At 35.4% G+C, this 17,120-nt stretch overlaps 1 protein-coding gene across 14 annotated transcripts in view; it reads left to right on the forward strand.

Moving 5' to 3' along the window:
- STXBP5 (syntaxin binding protein 5) overlaps positions 1–14,971 on the forward strand; it is a 118,418-nt gene extending 103,447 nt beyond the window's left edge. For all 14 annotated transcript variants that reach the window (XM_041125623.1, XM_041125624.1, XM_030021353.2 and 11 more), the window contains 6 exons: positions 2,535–2,774; positions 4,255–4,624; positions 7,278–7,443; positions 8,260–8,371; positions 10,624–10,844; positions 11,559–14,971. In XM_041125623.1, the coding sequence (XP_040981557.1) occupies positions 2,535–2,774; positions 4,255–4,624; positions 7,278–7,443; positions 8,260–8,371; positions 10,624–10,844; positions 11,559–11,600 (1,151 nt within the window). In that variant the 3' untranslated portion in view covers positions 11,601–14,971. The remainder of the gene's footprint in view (positions 1–2,534; positions 2,775–4,254; positions 4,625–7,277; positions 7,444–8,259; positions 8,372–10,623; positions 10,845–11,558) is intronic.
- The last annotated feature ends 2,149 nt before the right edge of the window (positions 14,972–17,120 follow it).

Here is a 17,120-nt window from a genome sequence, read left to right on the forward strand (position 1 = left end):
GGTTTTTTAATGAAGACTGGAGAAAAGAGAATGCTGAAAGTCTTTCAGCACTTTCTGATCCTGAAAGAGTTTCAGCATTTTCTACATTTAATACTTGCTGTTCTTTCTGCTGAAATAATGGAATTATTTTTTGTCATCTTACTTCTGGTATACTCATAAAATAGTTTGTACCTTCTGAATTGTAATAGCCTTTGGTTTTGCTTGGCTTTGCATATGTGTGGATATCTGCACTTAGATGCCTCATTTTGTTCTGTGTAAAATTCTTTTAGGTTTTCACGTCTGTAAATAACTTCCTTAGGCAATTATAATCTTTTTTTATTTTTACTTCTATCTTTTCTCCTAGTGGGATAGCTTTTGCATAGTGTTCTTCAAAGATTGTCAACTTGCTTGTATTTTTTTTGTCACTTATGTGGCCGTATCTACTGGCTCTAGGAGACAGCTGAAATGCCTTTCTCCCAAGCTCATTATGCTTATGATTCTCTCCTTTCTTTCCATGGCTTCTTGAAACCTACTCTTCCATGATCTTGTTCTTTCAAATTACTTTTCTGTCTTTAGATCTTTAACCTACCCCTTTTCCTCCCTAAATAGCCATAACAAAATCTAAAGTATGTGCTTCTTATATGCTTATCCTCCACTTTCTAAAGCAGAAGTTATCTTGAACATACTCTAGTCTGCATTATAGCATTGCTTTTCAATGTTGTAATCCAAATGATTTAGGTACCATTGCCACAAGGTCCTATCCTTCGGTTTAGTTGCTCAAGAGAGTCTCATCTTTCCATCCTTCTGATGAAGTGGTGTGTAGTGGATCGTCACACTGCTGTTCCTTCTTCTTCGTCTGAAACTAATCTGTTAACAAACCATAGATTCTTCCTTGACTTCAGGATAAATAATATGCACTAAGGCACTTAAACTCTTTACCCTTGGTTCTCTCTTCTGAATGAGTTGGCCACTCTCACAATGCCTGTATTGTCTGGCAAGTTAATTTTTATGGGGCTTTTTCCTGTCCACTCCAATGCTTCTGGAATTCGTACACATGCTCTTCAAATATTCAACCAGATGCAGCTCGACAAATGCACGTTTAATTTTATGCCTGTTGCAGTTAATGTATGATTATATTCAGACTGATTAATCCATGTTAGAGTTGAAAAAACATTGTTAGTAAATATTCAAGCCTGAAGAAACAAGCATCTTAAGAGGTTGTGGTCATTAGAAGAACTGTAAAAAACAAATAATAGTTTTCACTGGTTTACTCTGGATTTGATTTTTTTTAAATGTGAAAACTTAGCATGTCAACATCTGAGTGGTTGACCTAGTTTCTTTCTGTAATCCATGTTTTACATTTGACTTAGCTAGAATTCAGCAGGACAATAATTTTTCTATCCTTGCTGGAATGAGACGAATATCTCCTGAGAAGATTTACTGTTTGCATTGAGTAGATGTCTGTAGTATTTAGTCAGTTGAAAATTAGTTTGTATGCTTTTTCAAATGCATGTTAGATGATGTTTGTAGAAAGTTTTGCAATAATTTAATGAAATTAGCGTAGTGATACTTCCAGAAAGTATGTGCTTAAAGATGCCTGTTGCATCTATACCCTACCCAAAGATCCAAAACAATAACTTAATTTTTCAAAAGTCATGATATAAATTGCATCAAACTTTTACTAGTAAGGTTTGTCTTGTGCTAAAATTTTGGAATGATGAGTTAAAGTAAAACATTAATTTGTGAATGCACAGATAAATTCAGATGTGCGGATGTGTTAAGTATCACCACACGTGCAGATAGTGCGCAGCTAGAATGGAGCAGCAAGTTTACTGGTCTGAGCTTTTGTTAATATTGGAATTCATCCTCTGTTAAGAGAACCTTATTTGCCAAGCAGTGAGCAAGATGGCCTGAAAAGTTTTAGTGCCGTTTCTGGCACTACAGTACAGTATTCAAAATGGAAGTCTTCAGCTTTGCGTACCAGTGCCAGGTGGCATTTGGTAGCATTTGATGTTTCTCTTGCTAAAAGTTTGGGTGTGTGTAAATAGCCTGTTAGACCTCCTCCATACAGTTTCCTAAAGTGGGACAATATTATTGTGAGTCCTTACAGGTTACATGGTATCATGCTGTCTGGATGTCACTGCAGTTCTTAAAGTAAATTAGTTGCAACTTCATAAGATTATTAAACCATGTTCCATGGAAGCCAAGATTTTTTTTCATCTGATCAATGAACTAATTTGCAGAGAGGTTTGTAATTCAATTTTTTTTTTAAAGGAAGAGTCCTGTTTGATGATGACTGTTATTCTCTGTCCTAAGACGACAGAAATATGCATAACAAGTGTTCATGACAATTACCCAATAGCAACCTCTGCAAAACAAGATTGGGCACTTTGTTCAGAATACAGTGTTGAAAACTGGGCTAAAAGAAAATATGACTAAGGAAGAATACAGGAGTAATAATCAATGGCATGGTAGTTAGTATATACTTCATGCTAAAGAACAAAAAAGAAAATCCAAATTCTCTTAATCCCTGCATTAAACTGATTTATTTTCAGATGTCAAAGACAACTCTTTCAGTCGATCCCGGAGTTCTAGTGTAACTAGTATTGATAAAGAGTCACGCGAGGCAATCTCAGCTCTTCATTTTTGTGAGACTTTCACAAGAAAGACTGATACATCGCCTTCCCCATGCCTGTGGGTTGGGACCACGCTGGGTACAGTGCTTGTCATTGTACTGAATTTACCCCCAGGAGGAGAGCAAAGACTTCTTCAGCCAGTAATTGTTTCTCCTAGTGGTATGTACAAAGCAGATGGGCTAAAGCATACTTCGATAAAGTATTGTTCTCGTTCATATTTTTTTTAAAGAAACTGTTTTTCTCAGTTATGGATTAGTTAAATTAATATATATTCCATTGATTTAGCTACTAAGGTTAATGATCTAGCTTGGTTACTTCATTACCAGAGTTTTAAAGTTGCAAAGTTGAAAATATGATCTCGTGTAATATAAAAATACCAGTTTAATGTATACTTGCTGAGAAACACGTTTGCTAACCTTAATGTAGTACCTGGCAATTGTTAAACAGAGATAGCAGAAGAGATGAGTTTTTCAAATGCTCAAATTTTTTTTTTTCAGTCATGAGGTAGGAAACTTTCAGTTTTCCTGCATCATGAAAAGGGAATACAAATTAAGGGTTGTATATTGAACAACATTTAAATATTAGTGATAAAATATTCATTTGGATTGCTGTGAGAGGTCTTGTATCTTGGTTTTCTGATACACAGCAACTGATTTTGTTGTAATTCTATATTAATGGTTTGCTGAATATGCTGTTAGGTATAGATTTAGCTTTCCTGCTACCACTGTCTCATGCAGAACATGCTGCTCTGCTCCACTTTGCTCACACAGCTGGTATCAGGACATGTGAATTGCAATGCTATTTCATTGAAATAGTTATTAGGAATAGCATGACCTCTAGACCATATATGTAATTTGTGCTTATCGAGTATGGTATTGGCAGCAGTATTCAGATTTGGTAACATTTGATCATAAAGTCAAGACTGCAGACTAGGCAGTATGTTTAATCACTGTATCTGCAGCATAAGCCTTAAAAGATACTGCCATGTTTATGGTTTTTTTGTGTACTTAGCAAATGTTCATGTTTTTATTTATGTGTGAACAAATATAAGTAATATAAGAAATGTATTAGCTTGAGATCTGGCCTACAGAGACAGTGATTTAAACAGTGGGGAGGGAAAACTTTTCTTCTTTCATTTTGTGCTAAGGAATTGCATTCAAGTAAGAACTGCAGAGGAAGAAAACCCACGTTGCTTGTTTCTGAACCTGTCTGTATTGAAGAAAAAGGAGGTGCTCACCTTTGACTAATATTTATTGTTGACATTAAGCACACTGTGTACTCCTCAGGAGAGAATGAAATGAGTTGCACACGTGTATTCAAGTTCAGTGTCACGTGTGCATTCCAGCTTGGCTCTCTTAATAAATGTATACATTTCCATTGAAGTTAATGGAAGAGTATGCATACACTTAACCCTTGAAAACTGGTTTAACATTTTCTTGAATATGTACGTGCTCTTGCACGTGTTTCATTGGTTTTTAGATAAACATCCAAAGGTTTTGGTACCTCTGTGTTGCTACAGAGGCAAGCCTAAGTTCTAGTTTTCTTTTCATTGTGCTAGCTTCTGAAAGGAGTATTTTGTAGCTTGAAAGACAATTTAGGAGAAATGTTTTAGAAATGTGCTCAATTGTTTTTTTCCTAGGAACCATCCTGAGGCTAAAAGGGGCAATCTTGAGAATGGCTTTTCTGGATACCACAGGATCTTTGGTCCCACCAGCACATGAACCCTGGAGAGAACTCAATGTTCCTGAAGATAAAGATGAAAAAGATAAATCGAAAAAGCGACGACCTGTCTCCGTGTCCCCCTCTTCCTCTCAGGAAATCAGTGAAAACCAATATGCAGTGATATGTTCAGAAAAGCAAGCAAAAGTTATCTCACTGCCATCCCAGAACTGTATTTATAAGCAAAACATAACAGAGACTTCTTTTGTTCTTCGTGGAGATATAGTGTCATTGAGTAACAGTATCTGCCTTGCATGTTTCTGTGCCAATGGACATATTATGACTTTTAGGTAAGACCTGTTTGATAGTAACTTAAACATAAAAAGAAAAAATAGTCTTCTGCTAGATAAAAAGTTTCCTTTTCCATACAAATATGAAATAAAAAAAAAAAGTACATTCACTCAGTGTTCATGAACCTCTAACACTTGGGCCTGGATAATTTTGGTTATGCATTCCTATTAGTTATGCCCTTAACACATGAAAAAGTTTACTAGTTTAGCTCAAGCTACCCCGATTCAACAAATAGTTCCAAACATGTGATACCGGTCCATGAGTTGATGAAGTTTGTCTCAAAGTTGAATTTACTCCCTGATGGAGAAAACTGCCTTGAGTCAGACCTTCAGCTGGTACCTGACCACAACTCTGCATATTTTTGTGCAGCTGTTTGCATCACATTCGCGCCTCAAGCTTACCATTTTGTTGTGTAGCTTGCTCATTTCTATACTACAACTACTAGCAATTAATCTTGCCTTTATAGCCCGAGTTTAAGGCCTTTAAGACATAAGTCATCTAACGTAAAGGGTTTAAGTTATGAGTTTAAACATGTGTAGAAGTAATGTTTGAATGTACTTACATTTCACTTATGTAATTTTAACATGTCCTTTTTCTTGAGCATTTTCAAATGGTGTTTTATTCTGAACAGCAGTGTATATATACCTATACCCTTGCCACCTACATTTTAGTCACAGCTAATGCTAAGATGAATGTGGAACATGGCATTTTAAAATTGTGCTGGTAAAATTCCTAAAACATTATTTTTAAGGTTGCAAAAACAAGCTTTCAACTTGGGAAATTCTCTAAAAAGATACTTCTTCAGGAAGCTGTTAGGAATAAAACCAAAGCTGATGCATACTACAATTAAAAAATAAGTCTTGATTAAGTCTTTTAACTCCATTGATGTATATCCCAACATATATTCTAAGCATCTCTACAAAATGCTGCTCACCTTTTAGGGCAAGCACTGTTTTTTCCCCTAATGAAAACTGAACTTAATGTTTAGGTACCATATATTGAAACATCCTGTTTTCCTCAGGATTTGTTTTGTTTTATAATGAACTTTGCATAGAGGTAGGTACTAAATTATAAATATTGAATTGTTACATTTTGTAGGGAAGTTGAATTCCTAAGGATTAACTCCATTCCATAAGCATGAATTCCTGTTGGGAATTGGACTTAATGTGTAAAAAAAAAAAAAAGAAACCAAAAAACAAACAAAAAAAACCTGTTTGTGTAGAGTTGTCAAAGTATTGTATCATTCCCAAGATGGCCAATACTTACCTACTGATAAAAATTTAGATAGGGCTTATGATTCTGTTACAGATTTGTCTGAAACTCTGAAAATGCTATCATGGATGTCATGCTTGTCCTATCTGATCTAATGTTTTTGTACTTTGTCTTGAAGCTGTAACGATGTTTTATGCTTCCATCAGTCTGAAGCAAGGCACTTGTCTGTTACTAACTCACTCTTAGGAATATTCTTGGTTTAGATACGTGCATGGCAGAAGTGTCATTTCTGGGTGATGTGCATATAAGAGAACATTGTTTTTTATTTCTTACCTGTAGAATTTGCCTCCAAAGTCATGTTACCAGTTCTCCTTCCTTTTGTTTGTCATAGATTAAATCTGCTAAGAGACAATCCACAGTCTGCAAAATGCAAGCTTAATGTTTAGAAATCTCAGTATCATATAAAAAAACACCCCAACACTTACTGTTGTGGTTACTACATCTTTCTTTTTCATTGCTTTTGGCTTTACTTTGTACCTTTACTGCTTTCTTAGTTTCTAGAAATTATAAAATTATACAGATGGTATCTGCAGCAAAAGCTGCTTAATGTATTGTTGGTACATTTGCAGCTAACATCTTATGTAAATTATGCTTTTACAAAAATTTCAGAGGGAATGTTTTTGAGACAGCAGTTTATTTTGGGTTCTATTTATCAAGACATCAGGTGTTCAGTCACTTCTTACTTGCATTTATTATTACTTTGAGGGAGAGGAGTGTTTGGTAGCAAGAGCATTGTTACAGCCTGAGTGTGTTGCATCTGTTCTTCAGTAGCTTGATGCAAAAGTACTGCAATTACATGTGCAGAATCAGAAAATGTAAGGTAAGTAAACTTTGCTCTAAGAGGACTTCCTCTTAATTATGCAGTCAGACAGAAAAGTTGGACATAATTCATAAGATTGTTTGAGGCTACTGAATTCTGTTTTCCTTTGAAAGCACACCCGTGCATATTTCTAAGTGTTCTTGAGGAGAGATCTTTTAGACTTGTATTTTTAGTCAAGGAGAAATTCTTCACCCAAGAGAAGAGGCAGGATGTTTAGTTGTAAACTTTTGGTAGATACTTCTCAAAATACTTTGTTAGTAATTACTGAATAATGCTTAAAGTGAGTCTGAGATTTACATGCTCAGAGTATCATTTAAAGGATGCTTTTAAATGCATCTGTGATGCAGATGTTTAAATTTCACTTTTGAGGCACTAACTTGAAAAAATTCATATTTATGTTTTGAGATTTTGCAATTGCATTAAATGATACCCTGTTTATGTGGTAATTATGCAGATGGTGAAGAGAAAAATAATGTATTGCAGTCTAAAAATGAGATATTTGATCAATAATAGACAATCCTGCTATATTTAATCAGGTTTTTTTAATTCTTTTTCTTAAGTTTGCCAAGTTTAAGGCCGTTGTTGGATGTATATTACCTGCCACTCACCAATATGCGGATAGCCAGAACATTCTGCTTCACCAACAACGGACAAGCACTCTATCTTGTCTCACCAACTGAAATACAGAGGCTCACCTACAGTCAAGAAACATGTGAAAATCTTCAGGTAACGAATTACAAAAAATAATTACTGTTTTCCTAGATATATTCTGAGGTTCTTGGTTCTAGATTCGTGATGCTTACAGTAATTAAGTTTGTCATAAAGCCAAGCACTTTGGCTTTCATGCTTTGATTTTTCTCACTGTAGAGTCTGATTCAGGGTGAATCACTCCTACTCTTAAATTTTACTGTTTCATCCATCCTCTTGTATTTGAAACAGTTTCTTACTTAATCTCCTTTTTGATCGATAGGATATTTCCTTGTTTAACATGTGCAGTTAACAAAACTTCCTGGTTGAATTGATGCTGGTAAAAGTGCATGCTGACATAAGCGGGGAATACTAACTTAGGATAATTGAAGAAAGCTATTATGTTTCAGGAGTATTAACAGCTTGAAAAGATTCTCGGTCATATTTCAGCTTAGAAGTTGTATAGAATACTGAAATAGCAGAGACGCAGGCTGTAAGCTCTACTTTGGTACCATGCAAGGATATGGGTATTTGTGGATATAGTTTCACCAGAACAAAATCAGAGGTGTTGTCCAAGTTGTTGAGGGGCAAATGCAGCTTTACTTGAACCCATTTCTTTGCTACTGAACTTCATGAGCTATAAGCTTTCAACTATCAGAACAGATGGTTTCGACAGATTTCTTAATATGTTTTTATTTTTTATTTCCTGAGTTGCTTTGCAAAGGCAGATGCCTATTAAAGCATATTCATTTTCAAATTCAAATCCACAAAGTAAATCCTTAAAGTGAAAGAATATTCCATTAATTTGCATGTGAAATAATGTTTGCCTTGTTGTGTCTCCTCTTCATTGCAAAGGAAATGTTGGGTGAGCTCTTCACTCCTGTAGAAACACCAGAAGCACCGAACAGGGGGTTCTTTAAAGGCCTGTTTGGAGGTGGGGCACAGTCACTTGACAGAGAAGAACTCTGTAAGTTTTTAGTATTCGTTATTTTTCTGGTATTTCTACCCAAGAAAGCCAGTGATCCTTGAGAAATGTATTACCTGTGTTAACAGAACATTGTATTTGCAAAGAGGAAAGTAAAAAAGGGAATGACAAATACTTTTTCATATCTTTTACGTGTTGTACACCTTACCAACAAGATCAAAAAAGCCTAGTGCTGTTTTCTCACAGGCTCCTTTACCTCATTTATTCAGGAGTAGATTATAAAACAAGAAATGGGACAATTGATCTTATTTTTATTCATCTTTATGAAGTGTGTAGTACTGGCCATGTTTTTCTTAATGGTATTAAACTGAAAGGGGCTGGTTCTGGAGAACACTATTTTGGACAGTGAGAAAATTAAAACTCCATTCTACTTCAGTTTGTTTGCTAGATTCTTTTTCCTCATTTGACTTGTGCAGAGATGCCTTAGGAATGAGAGCAAGGACAGAGCTGTATGATAGTTCAATTTGGTGCTCTGTTCATAGGACAGTAAAATTCAGATTTGGCAAAGTTTTTATTGCTTTATCATTTTTTCATTGTTTTTTGATTACAGCTTTTTTTTTTTACTGTGGTAGCATACAGCTTTTTAGTATATTTAAGGAAAGTAACTTCCACTTATTCAGATATTTGCTAGATGGAACACTATATTATGCAAGTTTATTTGTAAGAACTGTTTCCTTTTTAACATGAAACATAGCTCTTAACAGGCAAGGCTCCCTGGCAATCCATTATTTTTTTTATTGGTTCTTTTGATCTATCCAATAAAAATTAAATTAGTCTTTACTATTTGTGCCTGTACATTTTGAACACATATCAAATATTTAGAGGTCACTTTCTGCGTTAAAAATTCCATTTGTATTTATATACGTGTAATACTTTGAAAGGTTGGTCAGGTATTCTATTAGAGAAACTTGTGTGCACAAATTATATGTTTAATTAGTATGACTGGGACAGGAGAAAAATGGCTTTTTGTGGCAACAGAAAAGCACTCTTGTAACTTTAGAAGCTATCTTTTTACATCATTTCAATTTTCCACCATCAAGTTTTGGCTTAGATCTTCAGAAGGAAAATAGTATTGAGTGGGAGAAAAAAGCCTAATGAATTAATTGTAGCCTGAAAGTGAGTTCAATGACAATTCAAAAGACATCTGAAAGTCTCTTTAAAATAGTCATATTTAACATGAGGGTCACAGCAGAATCTGTAATAAGTGAAATGATTCCTTTTTTTTATTCTTGGGAATTCACAGAAAGATGTTTATAGTGTTAGTTGAAATCTAAATCTTTCTTCCTAGAAGCATAAAATCAAATCATAAAATCTTGAAATACTGCAGCAAAACTTGTTAAATATGTTAATATTATTTTTCCCAGAAGTGAAAAAAAAGAAAATGTTTAAACCATAATTTCATTGTTTAGGAAAAAAAAAAAAGTTACAGATTATTTGGTTTGACTTTAGCATCCAAAAATGTTTTGGCCTTAACTCAAATTTTTGTAGAGTATACAATTCAGCACGAGATTGACAAGTCCATTAGGTGTCTAGACTGAACTGGGTGGCTGATGTCCCATTATGAGCAAAGGAGATGTAGTCAATGCAGTAACTGGACTCTAGAGAGCTGTTCAGCTGGCCATTCATGGGTGTTTACTTCAGGATGAGCTGATTTGTTCTTACAGCTGTACTGCCTTTTCATGACTTACATGACTTTTTACAAGATTTTTACAATAATGAGAGCATAAACACCTAATCTTCAGGTGTCTGCATCTAAAACTGAACTTCCATCAAAGGAAGCTTCTGCTGGTGGAGTCATACTGGCTAGCTATACCAGCAAAGCACTTCCAGAACTGACCACGGCTTGTATTTTCAAAATTCTCCTCCTTTGTCTGCTGAACTCCCAACACCTTCCCTGTGAAGTAAGCTATATTGTTAAAAACCACTTCACCAGCACAATTCTGTTGATGACCGTGATGCTGGCACTGTTGAGAGAGTTTTAATTTCACACTTGAGCTGTGAAAAGGTTGTAATTTTATAACCTGCCTGGAAATTTGGAAATATGTTTGAAAATCTCAATTTTATTGAATAGTAACATCTAGAAACATTGAGTAGTGAGTATTGCTCAGTCATGCCTATGATTAGGTGTTTGGTGTCCGTGCAAAGAAATGACACCTCAAACTTACATTTGTATTTATGTGATAATGGTAGAAAACCTTACTATTCTGTTTTTGCTGCTTTGCAAATGCTTCCAGTTGGAGAATCAGCATCTGGGAAGGCATCAAGGAGTCTTGCCCAGCATATTCCAGGGCCTGGGGGTATTGAAGGTGTCAAAGGAGCAGCATCTGGTGTAGTTGGTGAACTAGCACGAGCCCGGTTGGCGCTAGACGAAAGAGGACAGAAACTAGGAGAACTGGAAGAAAAAACTGCAGCTATGCTTTACAGTGCTGATTCTTTCTCTAAACATGCTCATGAGGTGAGTCTGTTACATGTTAAACTGAACATTAAACTGATACTCTAGCAAAAATTGCAAGTTTTGCAAGTAACTGGCTTCTGCAAAGGCATGTTAGAGGTATCTAAAGGGAATGCAATATCGCTGAAAAAGGACACTTCCCTTTTATCTATCAATCATTACTCCTAATAGTTAAGTATTAACGTAAACAGCTTTGTCTCATGGCACATTGGTCTAGAGCATACCCTCTGCCTGGGTGGCATGTGGACTTCCAAAAGTGCAGCTCAGTTCACATTACTTAAAGAATTTGTCACTGAATTAGATAGGAGTATTGCTCTGTGTGAGATTCCTGTGGTTCTTAAGAAAGACCCAATTGTTGTATGCAAACCCCATGAGTCCAAGTTATTTATTTTTTTTCCTCAGTAACTACATAGGATGGCTGTTCTCTTCTGTGTTCATCCAGATCTCTTTCCATCCCCTAAACTCCTGTGCAACCTTTCCATTGTCCCAAAAACATCTTTTTCTATCTGAGGCCAGATAATCAGCGGTGTTGCTACCATTAGAAAATTCATCATGCTAAACCCTTGCTGTTCAGCAATGTTGTTGTTGCAGTTTTGAGAAGCCTTACTAAAGTCCCTCTTTCTCATGCTGCTTTGTAAGCATATAATTTGTTTATATCATTGTACTTTTTGGTTCGTTATAGAAACAGTAATTAGAAATTGGTTTTTGTTTTTCTAGATGATGTTGAAGTACAAAGACAAGAAGTGGTACCAATTCTGATGATGCTCATCAATTACATCTGTTTAATTTTGTCTTGATGAAAAAAAAAATCTTGGTTTTTCATTAATTTTGGCAGGACCTTCGAAATTCAAAGGAGTATTTACCATTGGATACTGTTGTTTCCTAGCACAAATCACACACTGTTTTACCTCAGTCGTGGCTTTAACTGAGGAGCTTTATATTTAAAAGAAACACACACAAAAGAAACAAACTTGAGTGTTTCTTAGCTGTTGGTTAGCTGAGAGTTGGAACAAAGAAGGTAACTGGAACATGTGGAAAAGAGGGTAAAGGGAAAACGTAGTGTGAGATGGGCAGGGGCAATGCAGGGTCAATCCTGTGTTAATATTTCATATGCCAGAAGTTTTTGTGCTATTGTAATTGCTGCCAGTGTTATACCCTCCTGTGAGGAGAGGCAATAAATCAGGGGTCCAAGAGCTGGAATAAAGTTGTCTGTCTTGCTGGACCGTAGCTGACTTACACTTACCCCCTCTAAGACTCACTATATTTACCATTATTGTTGAAGAAGAGTTCAAGTTTGCTGTCACTTCTTTCATCGGAAAAGCTGGAAGCTTGGAAGATTTCTTGTTGAAAATTGTATACATAGTTGACCTGTGCATAGTCTTTTCTTGGACCCCTGATCTAGTATTCTTGTATTCACATCATATTCAGTGAAGTGCAAAACAAGAGAATACACAATTTTTGCATTAAAAAAGTCAAGTGAATAATATGACTGGAATGTGTCATGCTGGGAGTTTTCATTTATGTTATGGCTGTGAAATGTGGTAACATCTTCATTGTGGTAAGAATACTTCAACTTCTGTTCAGTTAAATATTATTTTTTGCCAAAAATAGTTATTGGTTCAGTTTGTGTAACATTTAGAATTGGCTGTGGGTTCCATTCATGCTGTGAACTTTTATAAATGTTTAACAGAATGTATCTTTACAGCCATTAATTAAAATAGCTGAGATAGTTTTGAGCAAAACTTAAGTTCTAGATGCCCCTCTAGTCCTTTACTGTGAAATCAGATAATCTTGGACTCAGGTTTTCAAACAGTTTTACACTCTGTGGAGGTGCTGATGCATGAATAATGGCAAGCATCTAATATTTAATAATTGTCCGTATATTGTTTAGCAAATTTCTAAATCCTGCTAGTAGAGGTATTTTACAAGTACCTATCTCAGCCCCACCCAGCACTAAAGGCCTAAAGTTTGGATTTAGTCTCTAAAGCAGTGTTTTCAATGTGGGCAGTGGTAAGTGTCCACTAAAACTTCAGGAACTGGTGAAATAATGTTCAGTTTGGGTGAGGTAAATAATATAGCTGAGCTAACTTGTTAATGGCTGCTGCACTAAAGCTGTAACAGTGGGAATGACCAGAGCTCTTTTAAAAAGAGAGGATTCCTTAAAATAAATGTTTGCATTTCAAAAATTTATTTAGACTTTCTTCCTCAAAGCAGGAATAGTTACTGACTGATTTTGTTTTATAAAAGGGAGTACTTACAAGCTGATAGGTCTACATTGTCTGAAATTAATCATTTGGGTTTGCTTCTCCAAGCATCACATTCTGTGTGGTTTTTTTGCACACTTTCTGAATGTTCCCAAAGCAAAACCTTGGTTATATTTGTATTGTGAAGTGATGTTGCAGGTACATAGATGAGGCAACCTTACAAAACACTTAAAGCATGCAAAATATTGAAGTTACTGATGGTTCTTAATTCATTTTTCAAATGAAAGGCAAATATGTTTGGGCTTTGTAGCACAAATTGATAAATTTTCTGATTTTATGTATAGTAACAATTTAAAAAGACAGGTGAATTCTGTTGCCAGTGTGAGGGCATGCCATACCATGTCCACTGTTCAAAGAACTTAGCAAATGAGAACATGACAATTTGAACAAGTAGCTTTGATTTCTTGATGGCTCTGTCCCATACCTACTGAGTCAATGGTAACTCCAGTTACTTAACTCAGCTTGCCACGCAATTTTTGCCTCTGCGTGTTAATTCCTTTTCCAGTGCCCAATTAATGCATAATTAAATTAACACCATTTTGTTAAAAATTCAGGTAGAAGAAAACTAGATAAACTGCTATCCATACCATTTCCAAAAATAAAACACCCTAGCTGACACTTGTCCCCTTCCTTATCTCACATTTATAAATTGAGATGACTGATTATTATTAGACCTGGTGAAAATGAACTATGTTTCAGAGCTACAGAATCCTGGAAAATTAGTCTGGTCAGGCTCTGTGGGAGAGGATGGCAAAAGTACTCTTCAGCAAATCATGGTATCAATTCAATGGAAGATGACCTTGGTGTGAAAGGAAAGCCTACTTAACTTTCTCATCAATAAACATTTGACAACCACCAGCAAGCAAAAAAAGAGGCAATGAGAGACCATCTGCCAGTACAAGAAGAGTAGTGGCTTAATTGGTGTTATAGAATTTATCATAGCTGAATCTTTTTTCTGTTGCATATGTTCAGAGCATGCTTCTAGAGTTGAAAACTAATGAAATGATTACTCATGAGATGAATACACAAATGGTTCTTGGTCAATAAAAGGGGCTATGTACAATTTTAGTCTAAAGCGTTCCTTTTTCCTTCTCTGTGGAAGGAAGTTGATCATACATCGTTGCATCTTATTCTGCTATTGGTGGTGCACCTTTTGTACAGCAAAGTATATTGAAATCCTTAGGGTAAGCACCCCTGGGTTTTTTGCTACCATTTTAGTTGTGTGAAACTTTTTTAGAGTGTCTGGAAAACTATAAAATACAATTGAGCTATTACTTTTTTATTTGTTTTTGATGGAAGTGTAAGAAACTGCTGCTACCTATCTGTTTATGTGTAGTGTGTCTCATTAGGAACTGTAAACTGAAGAAGCTTTTCTTCATCTTAGTCCTGCCAAATTGTAACTTTTGAATGTTATGTGTAAATATGCGTGTATTCCAAATAAGTCTGAAAGTGTTACACCACAGGCATCTCCAGTGATTTGTTCTTCAGCAAACAGTCAGTTATAAATTATAGTGATATATAGCTGTGTTCCTTGTCTGTCTTTATGCAAAGATTTTTTGCCTGAGGTGGTACTTGTGTGGCAGGTGATGTTGGAAAGCTACATCCAAAGGAGGATTTTTGGAAGCAAGTTCATTTCCTTTTTTTCCTTTCTGCTTTCCTTTTCTCTTTTCCGTTTTGGGTTTGGGTTGGGTTTTTTTTGCTTAATTAATGGCACTGATCTTACCTGAACTTTTGAACTTGAATTTTTCCTGCACTTTAATTCAATCATGGTATTTGATTCCTTAATTTTGTTTCTACATTTGTGCAGTTCAGGTTCATTATCTGTATATAAACACACATGTTCAATAAAGACTTTAGAACAGATTACTTTCAGGCACACTTGCTAATTATGTGACTATCATTTCAAATGTGTGTTTTCTTAGCAAAATATGTATATACAAGTATATACAATATAGAATCTAATGAAAGGCACGTATCCTGTGTCAGCATTCAGTTTATAAATTTCTGCAACACTTTCAGATTTGTTACTAGATAATACAATAAAATCTGTTATATTTATACATACTGCTTAAGAATATACTTTTAGTTTTAAATAATTTTTATATGTACACTTCTACCTTTAATTTTAAAAATACTTATGTTCAATTTTTAAGTCAAAGTACTTAAAGTATGTATATTATCCATAGAAGAAGTTGTTTTAAGCTTATGAATACATTCATATCTCATATCGAGATGATACAATTACTAAGCAATGAAAACAAATAGCCCATTTTGCTTTGCAGAAAATAATCATACCTATTTTTACTTCTCATTATAAACATTCTTAAACAATTCCCTAAGTATGGAGAGGGAAGATAGTGCATTCAGAAAACTAACGTAATGTCAAAGTTTTCTCAATAGCTGCAGTTTGTGGCTGACTGGTTTTCTATGATTTTTTTTTTTTTTTTTTCAGGTATACACATGAAAGACTTTTTTCAGCTTTATTCCTTGGACTTTTAAAATTCCCCAAAATTTAAGTGAGGTTTGTCCAATAAATATTTTCTTTGAGTAATGTATGAATCTTGATTATACATCAGCTCTTTACATGTAAATCGGAGCGGGGGGGGGGGGGGGGGGGGGGGGGGGGGGGCGGTGTTGTATACCGAACATGTGTGGAAAACTTACAGCCTGTGGCTGAAGTGCCCTCTTCTTACTCATCATGGTTTAACATACCCGGGCAGGCATGGATAGCATGTTCAGTGAGCGGGGAAGGAGTGCAGTGCCTTGCCTCCCTCTCCCAAGTTGCAGGGTAACTTCTTGGTTGAACCTTTTCTCATTCTAGCCGATTTCCTATATGATTTCTGTGAATCTTTTTGGTGGATGTTGATAGCTTTGCTACTACCACAAAACCTTCAAATACTTTGTAGACAGAAATTAATGATATTTGGGGGGAAGGAAGGAAGTAAAACAAAAAAGATGTGTAGTGTAGGCGAATCAGCTAAACCAATTTTCAGTTTTCATTGAAAAGCTAAATTAAGCTGGGCCAATTTCTTCTTATGCGTGTTATAGAGATGTGCTGTAAATCATCTACTTTATTACTGTTTCAAGCCAGATGAGTGTACTGTGTTTCTGGGTTCTTTTACACTTAAAGATGTGGGTGTTCATTTTTTTAAAAAGAAAAAAAGGGGGGGGGGAAGAGAAACGAGGCAGAAACATAGAGCAATCAAATGAAAGATGTCAATCAGTATTCCTTTTAGTTTTCCATGTAAAGCACCTAGAAATGTTTAAGTCATACAGCTGTAGGTTACTTTGACACTTGTACTTCTTTTTGTTAGTACCTAAGTTACATACTACCAGGCAAATAATAACTAGAAGTTAAACTGTTTCAGTTGAAAACATGTAAGGAGTTGTATGTGGATTACCACTACCATTCAGTAATAGGTGATGCAAAGGGAGAGGGGTGGGAACATGTTTTAAATATTCCCTTTTAAAACAGAATTGTAAATAAGCAGTACTGTGTTATTTTAGACCTGAGCTCTGCTGTCTGTAGTGGTTAGAACTAGGAAAACATGCTGCTTTCTAGTTATGCTACTGCTTCCTTGTACCAGCACCATGGGGGAAAAATAAAAAGAAATCAGTAAATTTTTCTAACATTGCCCCCTTGTGGGTAAGCATGCTTGATGTGTAGCAGTTCTCGTTTATGTATATCTTAGTGTGTACATGTGTGTTTTCTTTTTTTTTTGTTCATTGCAACTTATTCTTCAGTTAAGTCTTGCTGAGCCCCACTAGCTCTTCTGAGGGTGATTACTGGAATATGCATTTTAGGTAGGGTTGCAAATCCATCTGTCTACAAATATAGTTTCATATGAACTGCAAACTGTACTGTTACAAACACAACTATGTTAGATTGCATAGAGTTATTTTACTTACATGTACTTGAACTGAACTATGTCATCATAACAAAGTTAAAATTAAGTATGGAATATTTTTGTAAATAAAAATACCTGTGCAGCTGGTATTTTAAATTTAAAATGTA

This window comes from Aquila chrysaetos, chromosome 8 (assembly GCF_900496995.4).
Source record: "Aquila chrysaetos chrysaetos chromosome 8, bAquChr1.4, whole genome shotgun sequence".
Taxonomy (NCBI): Eukaryota; Metazoa; Chordata; class Aves; order Accipitriformes; family Accipitridae; genus Aquila; species Aquila chrysaetos.